The sequence below is a fragment of the Pelobates fuscus genome, chromosome 3, assembly GCF_036172605.1.
Source record: "Pelobates fuscus isolate aPelFus1 chromosome 3, aPelFus1.pri, whole genome shotgun sequence".
In the NCBI taxonomy this organism is placed as follows: Eukaryota; Metazoa; Chordata; class Amphibia; order Anura; family Pelobatidae; genus Pelobates; species Pelobates fuscus.
The window spans coordinates 53970133-53993314 of NC_086319.1; the positions used below are offsets into that span (position 1 = coordinate 53970133).

A 23182-nucleotide genomic window follows, 5' to 3' on the forward strand; every position below is an offset into this window, starting at 1 on the left:
CTCTAGTGTTTGATGACTAAGTTTGGTGATAAATGGAAAGAAGTAGAGCCATACCTTTTTCACAGTGCGGTCCGTAAAACCCATCAGGACATTCGCAGACATGCCTGTCGTTGCAGAATCCCCCATTCCTGCATCCACCCGGACATTTTGCTTTAGACAGAAGAAGGTTTTAACATTTTTAAAGAATACTGATGCATTTTTTCTTTAACAGATTTTCGACGCCATATATATTTCAAAACCAATGTAGTTACTACTTAAAGGACCACTATAGGCACGCAGACCACTTCAGCTCAATTAAGTGGTCTGGGTGCCAGGTCCCTCTAGTTTTAACCCTGCAGCTGAAAACAGCAGTTTCAGAGAAACTACTATGTTTCACTGAGGGTTAATCCAGCCTCTAGTGGCTGTCTCACTGACAGCTGCTAGAGGCGCTTCTGCAATTCTCACTGTGAAAATCAGGTCACGCATTTAGGCTGGAAGAAAGTAGATTTAATCTAAGGCAAAGAATTTTATTTACAGTAAGAGCAATAAGGATATGGAATTCTCTGCCTGAAGAGGTGGTTTTATTAGAGTCCGTACAGATGTTTAAACAGCAATTGGATAAATACTTCCAAAAACATAACACACAGGCATATCATTTATAATTAGTGGGGTAATAGCTGCTTGATCCAAGGAGATATCTGACTTCCAATTTGGAGTCAAGAAGGAATTCTTTCCTAGTTTGTGGCAAAATTGGAAGGGCTTCAGACTGGGTTTTTTTTGCCTTCTTTTGGATCAACAGCAAAAGCATATGTGAGGAAGGCTGAACTTGATGGACGCAAGTCTCTTTTCAGCTATGTAACTATGTAACTATGTAACATTGGCTATTCATTACTGATATGTCAACTCCTGGATCGACTGGTCATCACACGAACCAGAATTGAGTTCATTAAAGTGGCTGAAGTAGTATCTGAAATAGTCTATGCATCGTCATATAGTATGTTAAAATAGTTTTCATTCCATTCATCAGTTTTTGTTTTTTTTTATTTAAATAAATAAATATATAAACAATCAGCGAGTTCAAAGAATAGTTTTCTCTTCTTTTGATTGGCTACTGACATTACATGTTTTCTGCAGTTTTTTATTTTTTTTGTTTTCCAAGAGGCTGTGTGATGAGTTCCAAGATGGCCACCTGACCTCCACTTTAAAAATGGCCAGATTTTCAAACACCAATTTCAGCTCAATTTACTATTGCAGGGTTGTATAAAAATGATATTACTTTACTTGCATTAATATTTAGAATTGATTTATGGAGCAAAATGTTAGGTGACAGTGTCAGTTTAAATGTTAAATATAGTAGCACCAGAACAGTAGACAGGGTGGTTACCCACACACGATAAACTGTATGCGTTTGAGTTACCTTGCTGACATGTTTTGAAAAATATGGCATTCTGCGGTGTTTGGAGGATAACATTGCCTTCGGAATTCATGACGATCACATTCACTTCGAAGGCTGCAACTCCATCTTGATTACCAAGGCACGGGAATCCAACCTGCACAACTAGGGCAGAACAGAATGGGTGTCTCAAACAAAAGAAAAAGGGAAATGAGAACAGTCTATATAATTTGGAACCACAGCTGACTTGGAGAATTTTTCCAGTTCAGATATTTTTGGCTTTCAATTTGAAATTAACTTTGAATTCTGGTCAATTCTCACTTTAGTAAATAACTTTGTAAATGAGCAGAAAAACATCAAAATTCCCAGCGCAAGTTTAAAAAAAGTAAAAAATAAATAAAATAAAAGCAAACACCACACACACAGATATAAAACCATAGATGTCAGGCTGCCTTAACATCGTAAGACATAGTTCACAAACATTTGTAGTAGCACAATTAGTCATTATATTTATAAATATCAGTGCTACAGCTTGTAGATGCTAAAGGATATATCACAAGATGTGCACGTGCTTACAAACATAGCATGGCTTACAAAGAAACATACACTGCCCCCCATACACACATACACTGCCCCCCATACACACAATTACCCCCCATACACACATTGCCTTCCCATACACACACACTGCCATACCATACACACAAACTGCACCCTTCACACACATTGTACCCCTCACACACTGCCCCACAAACATTGTACCCCTCACATAACCTGCCCCTACACACACTTTACCCCTCGCAAACACATTATACTCATCATACAACCTGCCCCCACACACACACTGCCCCCCCCCCACACACTGTACCTATTACGCACAAGCTGTCCCACATACACACACACTGTGCACCCCACACACACGCACACTGCACCCCTTCCACACTGCATACTGCACCCCTCAAACACGCACCCCTTACACACACACACTGCACCTCTCACACACATGCACGCTGCACCCCTCACACACATGCAAACTGCACAATGCACCCCTCACACACTCACCCCTCACACGCACCTAACAACTCACACACACATATTGCACCCCTCACACACACAACTGCCCCTATCCCCTTCTATAGACCCTATCCCGGCAGATCCCAGGTAAGTTGTCAAACTGTTCTTAAACAGTAGTGGTTATTGTGCCTGGATTATTTCTTTAAATAATCTACCAGTGCCCCTACCAAGATTAGGTTCTGGATCTGCGCTTGAACGGCAAGCATTTCTGCTAAACATCGACCCAGTATATGCCGCTGCACTGTACATATATACAACCTAGAATCTTTTTTGACTTGAGGCGCCTTGGAAAAATATAAAAATATTAAGGGCGCCTTGAACCTAAAACGTTTGGGAACCACTGGCTTAGACATATGCAGAATTTGACAGATCCCAACCAGGACTGTCTTACCTTATCCAGTACACTTTATACATATGAAGAGGTAACATAAAAACTTATTGAATAGGAAAATACTTGCTTATTGAAAGCAGGATATGATAAGAAATAAATAGGGTATTTGTTTCTTAGGAAAAATAGGTTTTTATATTCAGATTTAAGATTCAAGTTTATGACACTAGGGGCGCAGTCGTGCTCTTCATATTACCAAGCTTCACAAAGCAAAATGCTGGCAGTTAATAACAAAGCCAATAATGTAATAATATTTCAAGCAAAAAAATATGCTTTTTAAGTAAAAAAGTCAAAAGTAAAAAATCCAGAAAGTGATTTTATCCACTGTAGATCTGAGACTCAAAGGGTTGAAGCCATACAAATTACTTTCAGAATAATGATTCACCATCACCTTTGTGTTATCTGAGAATTATTCACCATTCACCATTAGAACTTGGTCTACTACAAACCAATACACCTTTCAATGAGCCAGTGTAAAGAATGATCACCAACCAGGATCCAGACATTACCTAGTCAAAAGCATTTCACACATTGCTCACTGCTCTATAGTCACCAGAACAACTTTAGCTTAACAAAGCGGTTTTGGTGTATAGAGCATGCCCCTGCAGTTTCACTGATCAACTCCCTGCTATTAATGAGTTAAATCGCTTTGTTTATGCAGCCCAAGCCACACCACTCCTGAAGATTCTAACAACCTCCATGAAAAAAAAGATTTCATAAAAATAAAAAAATAAATGTAATTCTTTATTTTTGGTCGTGCGTGAAAATACATTGCAGCCTGCGATGCCACAACAGCAATCGCAAGAGTTAGTCATATACACAATGAAACAGCGAGCAGAACAACAGAAACAACTATGGTTTGATAACGTTTCAATTCGATTGAATAGCACAATATTTTAGATTTAGTATACAGTTGCTAACTATGCTTTTTTCCATAGGTTTATTATGTCGATAGTGTTAATAAACTGTTCGCAAAACTTGTGATGGCCCTGTGAGAGGTAGTACAGTTTAAGTGTTAGTACATATTGGGCAGGTTAGTAAGAAAGTTGCTAAACATGCTTAGTATTTGCTTAGCCTGGTATGTGCTGTTAGTGAGCATTAGGGAACATGCTATATCAATTGACTGGCCTACCACGCTTGGGAATAGAGCTAGTTATGCAGTAACAGGCTGATCTACAGGTAAGACAATTAGGAGGGAACATTAGTACCGCTGGGTATGTGACATGCAATAATAATAATGTAAGCACTCAAGTCCCGCTCTGTTGTCCAGTATGGCAGCTGGCAGAATAGGAACTGCTATCCCCCACCCTGTACCATTAATGTGCTTGTACAGGCAGTCCAGTCCTTAGCCCGGCATGGTGAGGATTGTGCACTGGAACTTAGGGCCCCATCAGCCAATACCTCAGCTCGGCATAGCTGTGACTGTTAAGTCCCTGGAAACTACTGGATTCGCTTGGGCGTGGGTCAGTGGCAGTTCAGGGCATGGGTTGCGTTCGCCATCCCGCCTGCCCCGTGTCTCGCTGAGGGCCGGCAGCCATGTACCCCGGACCTGGAGTTCCCCGACCGAGTCCAGTTTCTTCTCCTCTGGGAGGCGGTGGAAGCCCCGGTTAGTCGAGCGCCTCTTGCAGGGTCTGCGTTTCTGCCGCTGTGGGTGGAGGTCCCTGTAGACACTCCGCTTAGGTGAGCTGCGTGTGTGCGGCTTAGGTGCGTGGCGGGTGGTTGTGACCGGTGGTTCCATGCGCCTCCGCTTGCTCTGCTTTCCTCCAGTCGCCGCTTTAGTCCGACCTCCAGCCGTCGCCAGAAACGGGTGAAGATCTCATCTATGCGTTGTAGCATGCTGTCGATCCGGGCACATCCGTCTTGCTTGGCTGGCTGCTGCCGCTCGCCACGTGTGGAGAGTGCGTCTGCCATTTTGGGAGGTAGTGTTGCTTCCCAGGTGTAAGCGGTTTCAGTGGCCCGCCCTCAGCTGGGTGAGTAAGGCTGCTGTGTGTGGACCGGGATAGCCCCCGTTGGTTCAGGGGGGGGGGGGGATATTGTTTCACTGGGGTCCCAGTCTCTGCTTATGTGCCCGGAGAGCGGTCATCTCTCCGTGGCCCAATCTCATGTAGGCCGCAGGCCTCGTTGTGGCAGGTCGACTGTTGAGGAGCTTGAGAGAGGCACCGTTCAATGCAGCAGCCTCTACTGGATACGAGTACCATGTTCTGCGGTCTGTGAGCGTTGAAATTCGGGGATAGTGCCCCGTTTTTGGTCCCCAAATGTGGGAGCTTATGCTGGACACGTCTGGGCTGCTTGGTTGCTTGGCTCCGCCCCCAAAAGATTTCATTTTTAAAGGGCTGTTAATTTAACTTTACTCAGGTACAGGAGGCTGCTACATGCTCCTGCAAGCAATTAACAGAGCAGGAGATAACTTCTAAATTAAGCACACTGCGCAATAGGAAAAGCTTAATAATTAATGATTGACTAATATTTCAGCTTGTATTCTGGTTTGGACTTGTATTTGTCATGGAATAAGTTCACATACAAGGATTCAAGTCAACTCCAACTGGAAGAAGAAAGAACACACCCTGGGATTCAGCTCCTCACTGTTTAAATGTAAAGCACTTGGAAACATGGTCCAAAAATGCAGGTATCATATCATGAGAGTGAAGAATGCAGTACTTCTAAAAAAGTCAATGTTTGACATATATTTTGACATATATTTGTATAAACCAGCGTTAATTTTGGCGGCACATTTCAATTTAGTTTTAGTCATAGTCTTTTGACTAAAAGCCATTTTAGTTTTAGTCGACTAAATCTCCAGTAGACTTTAGTCGTCAACACTAAAATCTAATGGGTTTAGTTAAAGCCTCTATCTGTCTCTTTTTCCCCTTTCCCTCTGTGTGTCTTTGTGTCCTCCAAGCCCCTGCAGGTCTCTATCTCCTAAGCTCTGGTCTTTCTCTTTTGCCCCTTCCACAGCCCCTCTGTGCAGAGTTAATTTTGGCGGCAAATTTTGATTTAGTTTTAGTCATAGTCTTTTGACTAAAATGTCATTTTAGTTTCAGTTGTATTTTAGTCATCTGAATTGTTTTAGTTTTAGTCTAGTTTTAGTCAGGGCTGGACTGGCCCACCGGGATACCAGAAAATTTCCCAGTGGGCCAGCACACTATCGGCCACCTAGTGCAGCACAATTACAGAGTAACCGACAGGAGGGGACACGCTCCCCTCCTGACGGTCACAGAATGTAGCGTGGGTGAGCAGGTAGACCGAGCAGCACCTGTTCCCCTACCTGGTCTGACAGGAAGTGCTCACAAAGAGCACATGACTGCTTCCTGTCAGACCGGGTAAAGTGAGCAGGAGCTCCTCCAACCGGCCTGCTCGGCCACGCTACAGCAAGGGGAGTTGGGGGGAAATAATGGGACATCTGGGGGGGGGGGCACTAATGGGTCACCTGGGATCTGGGGACTAATGGGATACCTGGGGGGAAACTAATGGGGGTGTGGGGGGAGAGGGAAACTAATGGGACACCTGGGGGCTTGAAACTAATGGGACACCTGGGGGTTGGGTGGGGGGGGAAACTAATGGGGCACCTGGGGGTGGGGGGGAACTAATGGGACACCTGGGTGCTGGGAACTAATAGGACACATGCATGGGGGCTGGGGAGGAGACTAATCGGACACCTGAGGGGGGGACTAATGGGACACATGGGGGCCTGGGGGGGAACTAATGGGACACATTAAGGCTGGGGGGAGACTAATGGGACACCTGGGGGGGAACTAATGGGACACATGGGGGCTGGGGGGAAGTAACGGGACATATGGGGCCTGGGGGGGGGAGCTATAAGGACACATGGGGCTGGTATAGAATTTTTTTCCATGGCTGCTTTTCATTCCCAGTCCGGCCCTGGTTTTAGTAGATTAAATCTCAAAAATATTTTTAAAATTTTTAGTCGACAAAATTAACACTGGTATAAACTAGTTTAGACTGAGGATTTGCACTAAATGCAGGTCAGATGTGAATTTAAAGGGGGCATACCAGGCACCCTAAGACATTAGGTTCAATTTGAGGAATAAATTAGTTTATTAAACAAGTTAATTAACCATTAGATTTGTACAACAAAAAGAGGTGACAATTAAGTTAAAACACCAAGAAACGCTTGCTATGCCAATACATCTCTGCCCATGAGGCAAGTCTAACAGTTCAATAGAAAGTTAAATTTGCGTCATGATTGGCCAAGTTAATTTCTGCTTTGGGGAGCACCTCCCGGCTAAGCAAAGCCTGTAGATTTGCTGCAGTTGCAGGGTTTTCAAATGTTTTATATGTCATTTGTTTGCATTCTGGTTCTGGTATATTACTATGTAACACATTAAAAAGAGTCCCAGCTTCATAAGAAATATCCCTAGTATTCCAACTCGTCGTGTTCTATGATTAGTAAACACTGCCACCAACAGGACATGCTTCTTCGATTCATAATAAGTGATAAAATATATGAAGGGAGCTGTTGAATGTTTGCTTTTTCATTTCTAATTACCGTAATGCTAATATTACCACAATCCCTCCATCAGTCAAAGGGTGAAAGAAACACACACACTATCAAAGCTCTCAGGTATTTACCAAAGCATCAGTTTGGAATGACGTTTGAGTCACTGATGAAAATGAATGCGGATCATGGAACTGCACTCCAAACATTCCTTTTTACAAACACATTAAAGACTTAGAACACTCTTAGAAAGTGTGAAAATATATAAACAAATACCTGATCTAATGATTATGTCTTTATTACATCATGACTGTTCTTTAAACTGACACATGTTTGGAGACAGTAATAGAAGGGTTTTTAAGAATTTACCTGGAATTTAGGAGCTAGTGCGAAATTATGGAGTGGAGTCGTCAATAAGCAACACACAATCTTAGCCACACACCTCTCTACCTTTTAACATGTTTTCAGAATCACAACTATCTAATTAACCACACAATCATAGCCCAACAACCACTCCAGCTCTACATTCTCACTTACACATTCATAAATGCCCATTCACATCTTATTAACCATATACACACAAAACTAACCAAACACACATACAAATATATAGCCAGTCAATCATTCACAAACATACACTCATGCATTGACACACATTCAGTTATTCTTATTCTATTCTACAGGCGATGAGGAAGAAATTGTGAAGAAGAGACTGCAGGTCATACAGGTGATACTCGAAAAATTAGAATATTTTGCAAAAGTTAATTTATTTCAGTAATGCAACGTAAAAGGGGAAACTAATATATGAGATAGACGCATTACATACAAAGCAAGATAGTTCAAGCCGTGATTTGTCAAAAGTGCGATGATTATGGCTTACAGCTCTTGAAAACCCCAAATCCACAATCTCAGTTCATTAGAATATTGTGAAAAGGTGCAATATTCTAGGCTCACAGTGTCCCACTCTAATCAGCTAAGTAAGCCATAACACCTGCAAAGGGTTTCTGAGCCTTTAAATGGTCTCTCAGTCTGGTTCAGTAGGGATCACAATCATGGGGAAGACTACTGACCTGACAGTTGTACAGAAAACCATCATTGACACCATCCATAAGGAGGGAAAGCCTCAAAAGGTGATTGCGAAGGAAGTTGGATGTTCCCAAAGTGCTGTATCAAAGCACATTAATAGAAAGTTATGTTGAATAAAAAGGTGCACAAGCAGCAAGGATGACCGCAACCTGGAGAGGATTGTCAGGAAAAGGCCATTCAAAAGTGTTGGGGACTTTCACAAGGAGTGGACTGAGGCTGGAGTCAGTGCATCAAGAGCCACCACACACAGACGGATCCTAAACATGGGCTTCAGATGTCGTTTTCCTTTGTCAAGCCGCTCCTGAACAACAAGCAACGTCAGAAGCACCTTACCTGGGCTAAAGAAAAACAGACCTGGTCTGTTGCTCAGTGGTCCAAATTCCTCTTTTCTGATGAGAGCAACTTTTGCATCTCATTTGGAAACCAAGGACCCAGAGTTTGGAGGAAGAATGGAGAGGCACACACTGCAAGACGTTTCCACACTCTGTGTTGATTTTGGGAGCCATGACATCTGCTGGTGTTGGTCCACTGTGCTTCATTAAGTCCAGGGTCAATGCAGCCATCTACCAGGAGATTTTGGAGCACTTCATGCTTCCTTCCGCAGACGAGCTTTATGGGGATGCTGGCTCATTTTCCAGCAGGGCTTGGCACCTGCCCACACTGCCAAAAGCACCAAAGCCTGGTTCAATGACCTTGGGATTACTGTGCTTGATAGGCCAGTAAACTCGCCTTACCTGAACCCCATAGAGAATCTATGGGGCATTGCCAAGAGAAAAATGAGAGACATGAGACCGAACAATGCAGAAGAGCTGAAGGCTGCTATTGAAGCATCCTGGTCTTCCATAACACCTCAGCAGTGCCACGGGCTGATAGCTTCCATGCCACGCCGCATTGGGGCAGTAATTGCTGCAAAAGGGGCCCAAACCAAGTACTGAGTCCATATGCATGCTTATATTTTCAGAGGTCCGATATTGTTCTATGTACACTCCCTGTTTTATTGATTGCATGTAATATTCTAATTTACTGAGATTGTGGATTTGGGGTTTTCATGAGCTGTAAGCCATAATCATCGCACTTATGACAAATCACGGCTTGAACTATCTTGCTTTGCATGTAATGCGTCTATCTCATATATTAGTTTCCCCTTTTACGTTGCTTTACTGAACTAAATGAACTTTTGCACGATATTCTAATTTTTCGAGTATCACCTGTATATGGTGTGTAAAAGAGTTATGGTCTTTCTCTGCATGCTATATTGGCAGAGATATATTTAAGGATCACCTTGTTCATCTGGAATCAAAATGACAGAAGCACAGGTAAATTTTAGGAGCTCTGAAGCTGTCCCTACTAGAAGATTATGCAGAGACAGCCTTCTTTTTTGTATTCTTTGGTCAGATGACATCTTTCGATCTTCAAACAGGAAGAGAAAATGACTGATGTCAGATTCCAGCAACGTTTATATATAGTGATGTCGCGAACACGAAATTTTCGGTTCACGAACGGCGAACGGGAACTTCCGCAAACGTTCGCAAACCGGCGAACCGGGCGAACCGCCATAGACTTCAATGGGCAGCAGGGGCGGACTGACCACTTGGGCATATCGGTCATGGACCGAGGGCCCGAGGCAGCCAGGGGCCCGGCAGCAAAGCCATGCTCCAGCTGGAGAGATCAGAGATCTCTCCAACTGGAACGGCAAAAAAATAAAAAAAGTATTTTCCTTTATTAGGTTGCTGGGGCCCCTGATGCAGCGCAGGGCCCCAGCAACCTACCGCTCTTTAAATCACCCCCCTCTCACCCTCACCCGAGACCTGGCAGCTTCACCTCCTCTCTGCCAGGTCTCCTCCTTCCTGTCCCATGCGGCTCTGTGTGATGGGAGAGGCGGAGCCAGGAAGTGACATCACTTCCTGTATTCTCCTCTCACACAGAGCCCGATCACAGCCACCGGGGGAGGGAGCAGCAGCCTGGGAGAGAAGAGGGAGCAGAGAGACAGGTAGGCACTAATCACCCCCCCCCCCCTGTCACTAGTCACCCCCACTCTGTCACTAGTCACCCCCCTGTCACTGTCACCCTCCCTCTGTCACTAGTCACCCTCCCTCTGTCACTAGTCACCCCCCTGTCACTGTCACCCTCCCTCTGTCACTAGTCACCCCCCTGTCACTGTCACCCTCCCTCTGTCACTAGTCACCCTCCCTCTGTCACTAGTCAACCCCCCTCTTTCACTGGTCACCCCCCCTCTGTCATTGGTCACCCCCCCCTGTCACTAGTCACCCCCCCTGTCACGGTCACCCCTCCCTCTGTCACTAGTCACCCCCCCTTTCACTGTCACCCCCCTCTGTCACTGTCACCCCCCCTCTGTCACTGTCACCCCCTCTGTCACTGTCACCCCCGCTCTGTCACTGTCACCCCCCTGTCACTGTCACCCCTCCCTCTGTCACTGTCACCCCCGCTCTGTCACTGTCACCCCCCCGTCACTGTCACCCCCCTCTGTCACTAGTCACCCCTCCCTCTGTCACTAGTCACCCCCCTGTCACTGTCACCCTCCCTCTGTCACTAGTCACCCCCCTGTCACTGTCACCCTCCCTCTGTCACTAGTCACCCTCCCTCTGTCACTAGTCACCCCCCCTCTTTCACTGGTCACCCCCCCTCTGTCATTGGTCACCCCCCCTGTCACTAGTCACCCCCCCTGTCATGGTCACCCCTCCCTCTGTCACTAGTCACCCCCCCCTTTCACTGTCACCCCCCTCTGTCACTGTCACCCCCCCCTCTGTCACCCCCCTCTGTCACTGTCACCCCCGCTCTGTCACTGTCACCCCCGCTCTGTCACTGTCACCCCCCTGTCACTGTCACCCCTCCCTCTGTCACTGTCACCCCCCTGTCACTGTCACCCCCCCTGTCACTGTCACCCCCCTCTGTCACTAGTCACCCCTCCCTCTGTCACTGGTCACACCCCTGTCACTGTCACCCTCCCTCTGTCACTAGTCACCCCCCCTCTTTCACTGGTCACCCCCCCTCTGTCATTGGTCACCCCCCCCTGTCACTAGTCACCCCCCCTGTCACGGTCACCCCTCCCTCTGTCACTAGTCACCCCCCCCTTTCACTGTCACCCCCCTCTGTCACTGTCACCCCCCCTCTGTCACTGTCACCCCCGCTCTGTCACTGTCACCCTCCTGTCACTGTCACCCCTCCCTCTGTCACTAGTCACCCCCCTCTGTCACTGTCACCCCCCCTGTCACTGTCACCCCCCTCTGTCACTAGTCACCCCTCCCTCTGTCACTGGTCACACCCCTGTCACTGGTTACCCCCCCTCTGTCACTGTCACCCCTCCCTCTGTCACTGTCACCCCCCCTCTGTCACTGTCACCCCCCCTCTGTCACTGTCACCCCCCCTCTGTCACTGTCACCCCCCCTCTGTCACTGTCACCCCCCCTCTGTCACTGTCACCCCTGCTCTGTCACTGTCACCCCTCCCCCTGTCACTGTCACCCCTCCCCTGTCACTGTCACCCCTCCCTCTGTCACTAGTCACCCCCTCTCTCTGTCACTGTGTCACCCCCTCCCTCACTGCCACAAGTCACCACTCCCTCCGTCACTGTGTCACTAATCACTCACTCCCTCCGTCACTGTGTCACTAATCACTCCCTCCCTGTGTCACTGTGTCACCCCCACCCTCCCTCTGTCACTAGTCACCCCACCCTCTGTCACCCCTTCCCTCCCTCTGTCATTGTGTCACCCCCTCCCTCTGTCATTAGTCACCCCTCCCTCTGTCACTAGTCACCCCCTCTCTCTGTCATTAGTCACCCCTTCCCTCCCTCACTCTGTCCTTAGTCACCCCCTCCCTCCGTCACTAGTCACCCCATCCCTCCCTCTGTCACTAGTCACCCCTCCCTCTGTCACTGTGTCACCCCCACCCTCCCTCTGTCACTAGTCACCTCTCCCTCTGTCACTGTGTCACCCCCTCCCTCCCTCACTCTGTCACTAGTCACCCCCTCCCTCACTCTGTCACTAGTCACCCCCTCACTCTAGTGACAGTGAGGGAGGGGGAGGGTGTGACTAGTGATAGAGGGAGGAGATGACTAGTGACAGAGTGAGGGAGGCATAGGGTGACTAGTGACAGAGGGAGGGAGGGGGTGACTAGTGACAGAGGGAGGGAGGGGGTGACTAGTGACAGAGTGAGGGAGGGGTGACTAGTGACAGAGTGAGGGAGGGAGGGGGTGACTAGGGACAGAGGGAGGGTGTGACTAGTGACAGTCACCCTCTCCCTCCCTCTGTCACTAGTCAACCCTTCCCTCCATTACTCTGTCACTAGTCACCCCCTCACTCACTCTGTCACTAGTCACCCCCTCTAGTCACCCCCTCACTCACTCTGTCACTGTCACTAGTCACCCCTTCCCTTCCTTACTCTGTCACTAGTCACCCCCTCCCTCACTCTGTCAGTAGTCACCCCCTCACTCTAGTGACAGAGTGAGTGAGGGGATGACTGGTGACAGAGTGAGGGAGGGAGGTGGTGACTAGTGACAGAGTAAGGGGGACAGTCACCCCCTCCCTCACTCTGTCACTAGTCACCCCCTCCCTCCCTGACTCTGCCTCCAGGTACCCCCTCACTCTGCCACCTGTCACCCTCTCCCTCACACACTCTGTCACCTGTCACATATGCATTCACACTGACACTACATCCAGACATGCACAAGTGCATTCGCACAGACTCAAATACAAACATGCATTAATACACAGGTCTTCACAATATACACATCCAAAGGAATGCTGTATTATATGAGAGTTGTATTTAAAGGGACACTATAGTCACCCAGACCACTTCAGCTCAATGAAGTGGTCTGGGTGCCAGGTCCCTCAGGTTTTAACCCTTCAGATGTAAACATAGCAGTTTCAGAGAAACTGCTATGTTTACTTAGCAGGGTTAATCAAACCTCTAGTGGGTGTCATCCTGACGTGCAGAACGTCTATAGGAAAGCATTGAGAAATGCTTTCCTATGGACTGTTTGAAAGCGCACTTGCCGCGCATGCGCATTTCGCTCCACTCATGAGCTGACGTCGGCGGGGGAGGAGAGGTCACCAGCGCCGAGGGGGCCCGGTGCTGGTTAAAGGTAAGCTGCTGAAGGGGTTTTAACCCCTTCAGCGCAACGGGAGGGGGACCCTGAGGGTGGGAGCACCCTTAGGGCACTATAGTGTCAGGAAAACAAAGCGGTTTTCCTGACACTATAGTGATCCTTTAACATTTATTTAATGCACATATATTTGTGCATTCAAAGGGCCTGGGATCTAATTTTGCCCGGGGGCCCCAAAGGCTCTCAGTCCGCCCCTGATGGGCAGGCGAATTTTAAAACCCACAGGGACTCTTTCTGGCCATAATAGTAATGGAAAAGTTGTTTCAAGGGGACTAACACCTGGACTGTGGCATGCCGGAGGGGGATCCATGGCAAAACTCACATGGAAAATTACACAGTTGATGCAGAGTCTGGTTTTAATCCATAAAGGGCAAAAATCACCTAACATTCCTAAATTGTTTGGAATAACCTGCTTTAAAACATCAGGTATGATGTTGTATCGATCAGGTAGTGTAAGGGTTACGCCCGCTTCACAGTGACAGACCAAACTCCCCGTTTAACGCACCGCAAACAACCGCAAACAGTCCATTTGCACAACCGCAAACTCCCCATTTGCACAAGGTTGGATACCAAGCTAGCCATGTCCCGTTCCTTGTCCTGATGTCATTGAAGGTCTCTTCCTCCACCCAGCCACGTACAACACCAAGGGTCCCCGAAAGGTGACAACAAGCCCCCTGTATTCTTTTTTTTTTTAAATGTACACTACTGTTACACCAGATATGAGTTGCACTGGTGTGACACTGTGCCCTGGCAGGCCCTGTAACGCACACGTGTGAAGGAAACTGACTGCTATTATTTCACAGTCAAATTTCTAGTTTTTTTTTTTTTTTTAATTCTTTCTTTTATTATGGCATATGCGTTATGGGGTCCAGAATAGAAAGAGGAGGTATTTTGGGGTAACACAAGTTGATGATTACAAGATGGTTTGTAATACACTCCTAAGAAAGACTGCCATATTTTTGTTTTTAAATGACAAGTAAAGTAACATAGAGTACAGCAGAATAGAGTGAAATAGGGTAAAGGATTGGCTAAAGCGATATAACAGGATTAGCAGAGCAGTGCTGAGGAAGTGTCAATGACAGTGTGATTGGCATAAATACCCTGTACTGGTTGTTATTGCAGGCTAGGATAGAACGATTATTCAGTTGCTTATTATTTAAATACAGGCTAGGACCAGGCTCCGGCATAGAAAAACTGAACAGAGGCGAAGTAATAAGGTTCTGTCAACGTTAATTGCATCAGGCTAGGTTTAGCAGGTAACTCTATTAATATGAGATGCAGCCCATACATCAACATTGCGCCTTGCCATATGTGGTGCTTCAGTAGTTAGGCAGTTAGTTACAAGCGCTTCCCTGGACCCAGATTAACTATGTATGCCTCCCCCCCTCCTGAGATAAAGACACAACAGTATTAGCTTGTTAAGTGCAGATCCCCATATTCCTGACTGGTAGCTGGTAACAATGATTGAGTTACTAAGTGCCCCCTTTATGTTGGCAGTCTCTTATATTTAGACAGTGTTTTATGCTTGCCGCTGGTATTCAAGGTTGCAGTCATCTTCATGTTCCACGTGTTGCTCCGGCGGGAGTCTCTGCAGCGTCTCTTCAGTGTTCTCTGTGGTCGGGGGCAGCGTGACAATATTCAGGTACATTAGATGCTCCCATCTCCAGTGTCCATACACTTTTTATTGCCTTGTAATGTGCTGCTGGGATAATAGTGGGTGCTCTTCTCATTAGCTGCGTTGGATTCCTCATTTTCGAGCAGGCGTCAGCTCGTTCTCACTGGCGGCCCGCGCACATAGCGGCGGCCATCTTGTGGACTGGCGCCCGGGTGATGTTCCCCGCCAGGGTGGTTGATTGGCCCAGGTTGGTGCACTGGTTAGTGCCTCCACGGACCGGGATGACCCCCCCGGTCTGGGGGAGGGGGGTGCTAGCCGCCGGCCAGGAGACCCGAGAGAGCGGCCGTCCCTCCCGGCTCAAGCCCCAGCGAGCTTCGAGCCCAGCCAGGTTACTAACGGTGCCGGACTGGTTCCCATGCGGTGTCCCCGCTCTCCCCAGTAACTGGGGGTCTGTGTGGACGTTGGTGGGTTTTGCCGGTCGCAGCATCCTCCAATTTGCTCCGATTTTTGGGTCTTGGAGCGGGAGCTCAGACACAACGCGTCTGATCCCGTCGGCGGTTAGGCCCCGCCCCCCCTAGTTGTTTTTTTTTTAATGTACACTGTTACACCAGATATGAGTTGCACTTGTGTGACACTGTGCCCTGGCAGGCCCTGAAACGCACATGTGTGAAGGAAACTGTCTGCTATTATATTACAGTCAAAAAGTTTTTTTTTGTTTTTTTTTAAATGCAAGCTATTGTGACACCAGATATGAGTGGTGGCACTGGGCAAGTGGGCACAGTATACGCTGTGAGCCTGACACACACGCTGACAGGCAGGCAACTGCAATTAGATTACACAGAAAAAAAAATGTTCTAGCCCTAAAAAGGGCTTTTTGGGGTGCTGTCCTTACAGCAGAGATCAGATGAGTCCTTCAGGACTGTAGTGGACACTGAATACACTAGCCTAGCTATCGATTTCTCTATTAAATCAGCAGCAGTTACACTGTCCCTCCTCTCACTAGAATGCAGCTTCCGGTGGGCGGGGCCTAGCTGTCATGGAGGAAAGACGCACTTCGTGTGAGCTCCCTCAATATCTCACTTTAAGCAGCTATCAACAAGCGAATTTCACCCCAGAAGGGGATGACCTAGCAATGTTGCTCCTACCTGACCGACCCGACATGCTTAATAGCGGTCAGCAACTCGACAGAGTCTTACTTACCTCTGCGTGGCAAGTGTGGCCTGGTGCTCACCGGGCGGGAGAGGAGGCCGATCTCCCGATCCTGGGATGCCCAGGAGCAGCTACTTCCCGGCAGGAGCTCTGTTACCCCCCCCTCGGACCGGTGGGGGTTATCACGGTCCACCCCTGAGAGGCTGTCTGGAGCTAATGGACGCACAGAGCACAACGCGCCCAGGCTGACATACTCATCTGCGACTCTCCCAATATGGCGGCAGCCGCGTGTCCTCCAGGTACCAGCAAAGCATGGCAGGATATTGAGTCTAAGCTGGACAGACTCTTTAATCAATTTTGGAAGCAAATAACAAGCAGGAAGCCCCAACAAGCTCCATCACAGCCCCAACAAGCTCCACCACAGCTAAGCGAAGCAGTCCCCATTAAAATGCACCAACGTAAAAGGCGTCGAAGATGGGACCGGAGGCACAAACAGAAATGCAGAGCCTGCCCCGCGTCAAGCACTCGCCTCCACCTTAAGCCACCACAATCCCGCACCGGACATGAAGCACCACCGGGACAGATCCGACCACCCGACAAAACAAGCTTACATCCACCTCAAGCCGCGAACCCGGCACTCAGCCAGAGACTTGCCTTTGTTGTTCCAGGTATCAGGGACTCCCAGGGTCTGCACCTGGCACCCAGAAGGGATCAGATGAGCACAAGCAGTAAACAGCAGCCTGCCAAGCATGTCCCACTATAGCCGATCCTCCACACCATGCCTTTGATCACATGAACTGCTCTCTGCACATTAACTAATCGTAACGTAGCAAGCGTTTAAACATGTCATTATTTCACCTCCTAAAGAGTTCATTGTCGTAGTTCCTTACATGCCTTTACCTTAACCGTTCATGTATTATGTTATTCACTAGTCTCATCTCATGGGGCGACTCACACTTGATTTATAACTAGTGGTGGAGCTGCTGATATAAATACACAGTTGATAACGTGCAAGCTACACCCTATACATGACAGCCATCTTTCACAACAATGTACTGCTATACAGGGCCGTTTGAAGGAATTTGGGGGCCCCAAGCAAAATGGACATGGAGGCCCCCCCACCCCCAACTCCCCACCCCCCACACGCACGCAAAGCCTACAGGAACCACAGCATAGCCATACAGTTTAAGTTCACCCACACTTTATATAAATAAAAAAGGTTTACAGTGCAAATACTGCTTAGAGCTCTGCCCTGCCCCTTAGTGGTTTTTCCTCTCCCCCCCACCCTCCCCTGCCAGTCTCTCCTCACCCTCCCCCCGTATTCTCCACACCCCCCTTCCCTGCGTTCTCCTCATCTCTGCTTCTCCTCACCCCCTCCCTGTGTTCTCCTCATCTCCGCACCTCCCCCTTCCCTGTGTTTTCCTCATCTCCTCACCCCCCTCTCCCTGTATTTTTCTTACTCTTCACCCCCATGTTCTTCTTACTACTCCCCCTCCCTATGTTCTTCTTACTCCCCTCCTCCCCCTCCCTGTGTCCTTCTCACTCCCCTCCCTATGTTTTTTTACTCCCCCCTCCCCCTCCCTATGGTCTTTTTACCCCCTCCCCCCCCAGGGCCGTCTTTAATATTGATTGGGCCCTGGGCAAGCATTTGATGGGGCCCCCCTGACCCCAACTCCCTGACATGCAATCACGCTCTCCACTTCCCAACGCAGTAGCGGAACCATTTTCCCATGCTTGCAGAGTTGTATTTAGCACTGAGATGTGTTTATGTGTTTGAATGGAAGCATGTTTTTGTATGGAGTATGTTTGTGTAAATGTAGGGGTGTGTTTGTAGGTGTTGTTGGTGTTTGAATGCATGCATGCATCTATGTGTAGTTTTTTTTTGTTTTTGCTTTTTAATGTGTTTTTTATATATATTTTTGGTGTTTAACACAAAGATGTGTTTGTATGTATTGTTGACGTTTCAATGCAGGACTGTGTTTGTATGTAGTGTTGAAGTTGGAATGCAGGGGTGTACTTGAGTGTAGTGTTGGCGATTTGAATGATGAGATGTATGCACATGTACACATACACTGCCACACACACACACTGTGATACACATACACACACACACACACACTGAAACACATGCAGACACACAGATATAAACACTGACACTCACACTAACACTAACACACATTCAGATACAGACTGACACAGATACACACACTAGCACATACAGACACACAGATACACAACCTGACACACATACAGAGACATATATACAAACACTGGCACATATGGATACTCAGACACACTGATGCATATACTGACACACATGCAGATACACAGATAAAAACACTGACTATATACAGATGCACACACAGATATACACACGCAGGTACACAAACTGACACACATACAGATACGCAGATACACAACCTGACACATATACAGATACACACAGAGCACATAGAGAAACATAGATATACTAAATACAGATACAGAGATATACACACATAGATATACATACTGACAACAGAGATACACACTGGCAGACATACTGACACACTGACATAGTGACACACACTGACAGACAGGCATACTGATACACACACAGAAATAGTGACACACACACACACACAGACCCCCTGACAGACATACTCACACACATACACAGACATACTAAGACAAACACAGACATACTAAGACACACACAGACACACACATACATAGTGACACACATGCAAAGTTAAAATTTTTACACACTGACAGACATATTGACACACTGATATACTGACAGACAAACTGACACGTACACTGACAGACAAACTGATATGCACAGACAGACATACTGACACGTACAGACAGACACACACACACGCCCTGACAGACATACTGACACGTACACAGACATACTGACACACAGACATAGTGACACACACAAACACCCTGACAGACATACTGACACACATACTAAGACACACATACTGACACACACAACACACATACTAAGACACACACAGATATACTGATACACACAGACATACATACTAAGACACACATACAGACACCCTGTCACACGCACACAGACAACTTGACAGACATACTGACACCCTGACAGACATACTCACACACAGACAGACAGAAATAGTGACACACACACAGACACCTTGACAGACATACTCACACACAGACACACTGACAGACATACTGACACACTGACAGACATACACACAGAAATAGTGACATACTCACACAGAAACCCTGACAGACAGTCCAGCTGTGTAAAATGAGGAATATATATAATGGGGCACAGGGCAGTGCTGAAATATAGCTGGAGGTTTTAATGACAGTAATTTCACCCATAACATAAAAATACATAATGTCATTGGAAGGCAATGCAAAATAATTACAACATGAAGCTATTGGAGCATCTATAAAACCTTATGCAAACATAAAATGGACATTGGCATGCATGAAAGCAATTCCCCTCTGGATTTAAAATGGATTCAGGCACAATAATTAACCTGATATTGCAGGCATTTGTAAACGATCTATAAATATGTATAACAATTGGTCATTAAAGCCATATGTAAAGCCATCATCACATGCATATGTAATGCACTGTATTTAACAAACACACAGAAAAGCAGATCACTGTATGAATAAAACAAAAAACAATCTCAATACATTGCAATGTGATTTTTGTAGCCCAAGTCTTCACACCCTCCAAACTACTTAGCATGTACACTTTATAACTTTCAGATATACAACCAGGATGGGTAAAAATCTGTGTTCTAACCCTCCAGCCTACCTTATGGGTTCCCTGGGGTCCAGTGGCAGGCTGAGGAAGTTGGGAGTGTGAGGCTCCTGCACTCCATCTCCCTCCTGACGGCCTCCTCCTCCTCCATCCCATGCGGCTTCATTCTATCTGGGAGGAAGTGACTCACGGCAGTCACTTCCTCCCAGCCTGCTGCAGTAAAACAAGGGGGCCCAGTCGTGCTGTTAAAGGGCCACAGCGCCCGACCGGGCCCTCTTATTATGTGGGCTCCTCCCCCCCTCCTTATGCTCTTCTCACCTCCCCTTCTCTGGCTGTGGCCGAGCTCCTCTTCCTCCTGTCAGTCCGGCCAGGTACCACGCGGTACAGGAGATTCAGTTTCCTGTTCCTGGCCGGTCTGAAAGGAAGTGAGCACTCAGTGACAGTGAGGAGTGACTGACAGTGAGGAGGAAGAGGAGCTCGGCCATGCTACAGGGAAGGGGAGGTGATGACGAGGAGTGCTGCAGCTGCCTGAGGCTCTCTATAGAGCGCTCAGGCGGCTGCAGCCTTATAGGAAGCACCAGCTCTGCTTGGGGCCCCGGGCCAGCTCGGGGCCCCAAGCAGTTGCTTGGTTTGCCTGTCCTGTAGCGACGGGCCTGCTGCTATATACTCATACCCTCAGTGCAACTAGCCATGATATACGCACGTTCAGCCTAGCATGCTCAAATATAACACACTTCTGTCTAAAAAAAAAAAATAATAATACAAAAAAATTAAATAAAAAAATAATGCAGCTTCAGAATTAATCTAAATTGTATGCTGTCTAGGAGGTGGGAGGGTCTGGGAGGGAGGGTCTGCTGCTGATTGGCTGGAATGTGTCTGCTGACTGTGAGGTACAGGGTAAAAGTTTACTCAATGATGACGAATAGGGGGCGGACCGAACATCGCATATGTTCGCCATCCGTGGTGAACGCGAACAAGCTATGTTCGCCAGGAACTATTCGCCAGCGAACCGTTTGGGACATCTCTAGTTGTAAGGCATAAGGCACAAAGTTGGTTGCTGGTGATAAGAGCTGATTATTGTTTCTCCCTCAGTAAACATTGTTATATATATATATATATAGACATTCTGAACTATAAACACAAACAATATACTAGGACCAACCTGAGGTTTTGTGTGGTACAGTTCCTAGTAATGGAATGTTTACGGTAGGATCTGCCATGATTCCTTTATCCAGGGACCGCAGAGAAAGAAACTCGTAGAAATATTCTGCCTGTAACAAACAGCATTGGTGAGATGAAAAAGGGCACAATCTATTAAAACAGTACAACCAGACATGTATAGTACAAGGATTCCGAACATCGCCCGTCTCATGCTGGGTCTACCCGGTCTATTTTCAGACCTCATCGGCTCATTTCCAGTTGTCATTCAGGAAATGTAGCATTATTGTGGATGTATTGTGAACATGTATATATTAGACAAAAAATACAACCTTTTTAATTATTATTCAGCTAAGACACATACACTTTATGTTAATAGAAGGTTGTGCATTAACAGTCTATTTTTTGTATATATGTGTCCAATGAAGATCAACTTAACCAAAATTGTGATTCTGGTAGATAATCATATAAAATATAAGAAAATACATTAATATATATATAAAAAAAAAAAACTGTAGACACCTTGTATATAATAATCCTACTCTAAGTTTAGGTCCCTCTTATATATGACATGTACTAATTCATGTGCATTATAATTCTTTTTTTATACACTGCCAACAAATACTACAATGCAAGGTACATTAAAGGGTCACTGTAGGCATGTTTCACGCAGTTTGGTATTTTTCAAGGTATAAGCCTAACGCCTATCTAGTTGGCTTCTATTTCCCCCTCCCCAGGCTGTTCTTGTATGTTATATGTACATGTGCAAATCTAAACTAACATATGATGTGAATAGCTTTATTTGTGAAAAATAATTTCATCCATGTCTTTCCATGATAACAGGTTAATAAAATTTGCACAGAACTCTCATTCAGAGCAATATTAGTGACAGCAATTACAGAATAATCTCAAATACTTCCCAGCCCTTTTTAGCCCTGCGAAAAGTAAAAAAAAAAAAAATATCATCTCTGTAGCTTTGGGCTATTATTTTTATTTCGTGCATCTAGAGTCAACTTTTAAGTAATAAAATAACCAAGTTGGTAAATAAATATGAAATATTGAAAGAAAACCGATCCCGAATGTTTTAGTGCCGTCCCATGAAAAGATATGGAAGCATTTCATTTTAACTAATTTGGCTGCCCACGGCTGCATCCTTTGTTGTCCTGCGGTGAATTACTTCTATAGTGCAAAGCAGGGCCATGTATGACCGTGCTCATGGCATTAAAACATCAGCCGATTGCTCTGAGAAAATTAGCACGTCTTGATTTTCTTTATAGACCCTTGCTGAAGAAGAATGGCTGCCTGGTGGTGGAATCCAGGTAGGTTTTCAAAACATATTAACAGAGTTTGACATTCTAGCAGGATTTAGTGGTGCCGGTGCTTTGGGTGTTCCATTAAAAATAATATCTGGGATACAAAATACATTTATGGCATTAGAACAATGCAGTTAAAAATATGTGAATTCCCTTTCTAACTATGTAAAATCTTGCCCTTTTAGTTGGACTGATTTGTCTCTTTTTGCCCCGTACAAAATTTGTTTGTGCTAGGCTCTGTCCAATCAAATATTTTTCACGGGAAGCATTGAGGACTCAGAGAGCATTATATAACATATTATGAACACTTACTCAAATAACATATACTGCAAACACACCTAGAATCTATACAAAACACATAAATTTAAATATATATATATTTGTAAATTCCATAAATTATTAAATACAGGATATTTTACAAATCATTTGAAAACAAATATTTAGAATAATGTTGTGTTCTAAATCATTTCAAGTCTGCAGGCTTATCTTTAGTCTTCTTGTGAGTCCCCTGTTTAATTTCACACAGGAGGCTGTAGGGGCCCCTAAGCCCTTTGCAAATCCTAAAGGATATACTGGAGCTGAGCTAAATGTAAGAAAGGGTCTTCATTGCTTTATCTTTTCAGGAAGTGTGGAGAAAGGCTCGGTGATTGACAGCCAGGGAAGGTGTGGCTAGGCTTTAAAACGTAAAGATTACAAAACATTTTGTGCT

The 23182-nt window shown here is 46.1% G+C and overlaps 1 protein-coding gene across 2 annotated transcripts in view; it reads right to left on the reverse strand.

Annotated features, from left to right (window-relative positions):
• The window catches only part of WIF1 (WNT inhibitory factor 1), a 73474-nt gene that overhangs the window by 22528 nt on the left and 27764 nt on the right, over positions 1-23182 (reverse strand). For both annotated transcript variants that reach the window (XR_010090424.1, XM_063447070.1), the window contains exons 3-5: positions 21165-21273; positions 1397-1537; positions 55-150 (exon numbers count right to left, since the gene is read on the reverse strand). Coding sequence is in view for 1 of the 2 variants with exons in the window: in XM_063447070.1 (XP_063303140.1) it covers positions 55-150; positions 1397-1537; positions 21165-21273 (346 nt within the window). In the remaining variant the exon portion in view is untranslated. The remainder of the gene's footprint in view (positions 1-54; positions 151-1396; positions 1538-21164; positions 21274-23182) is intronic.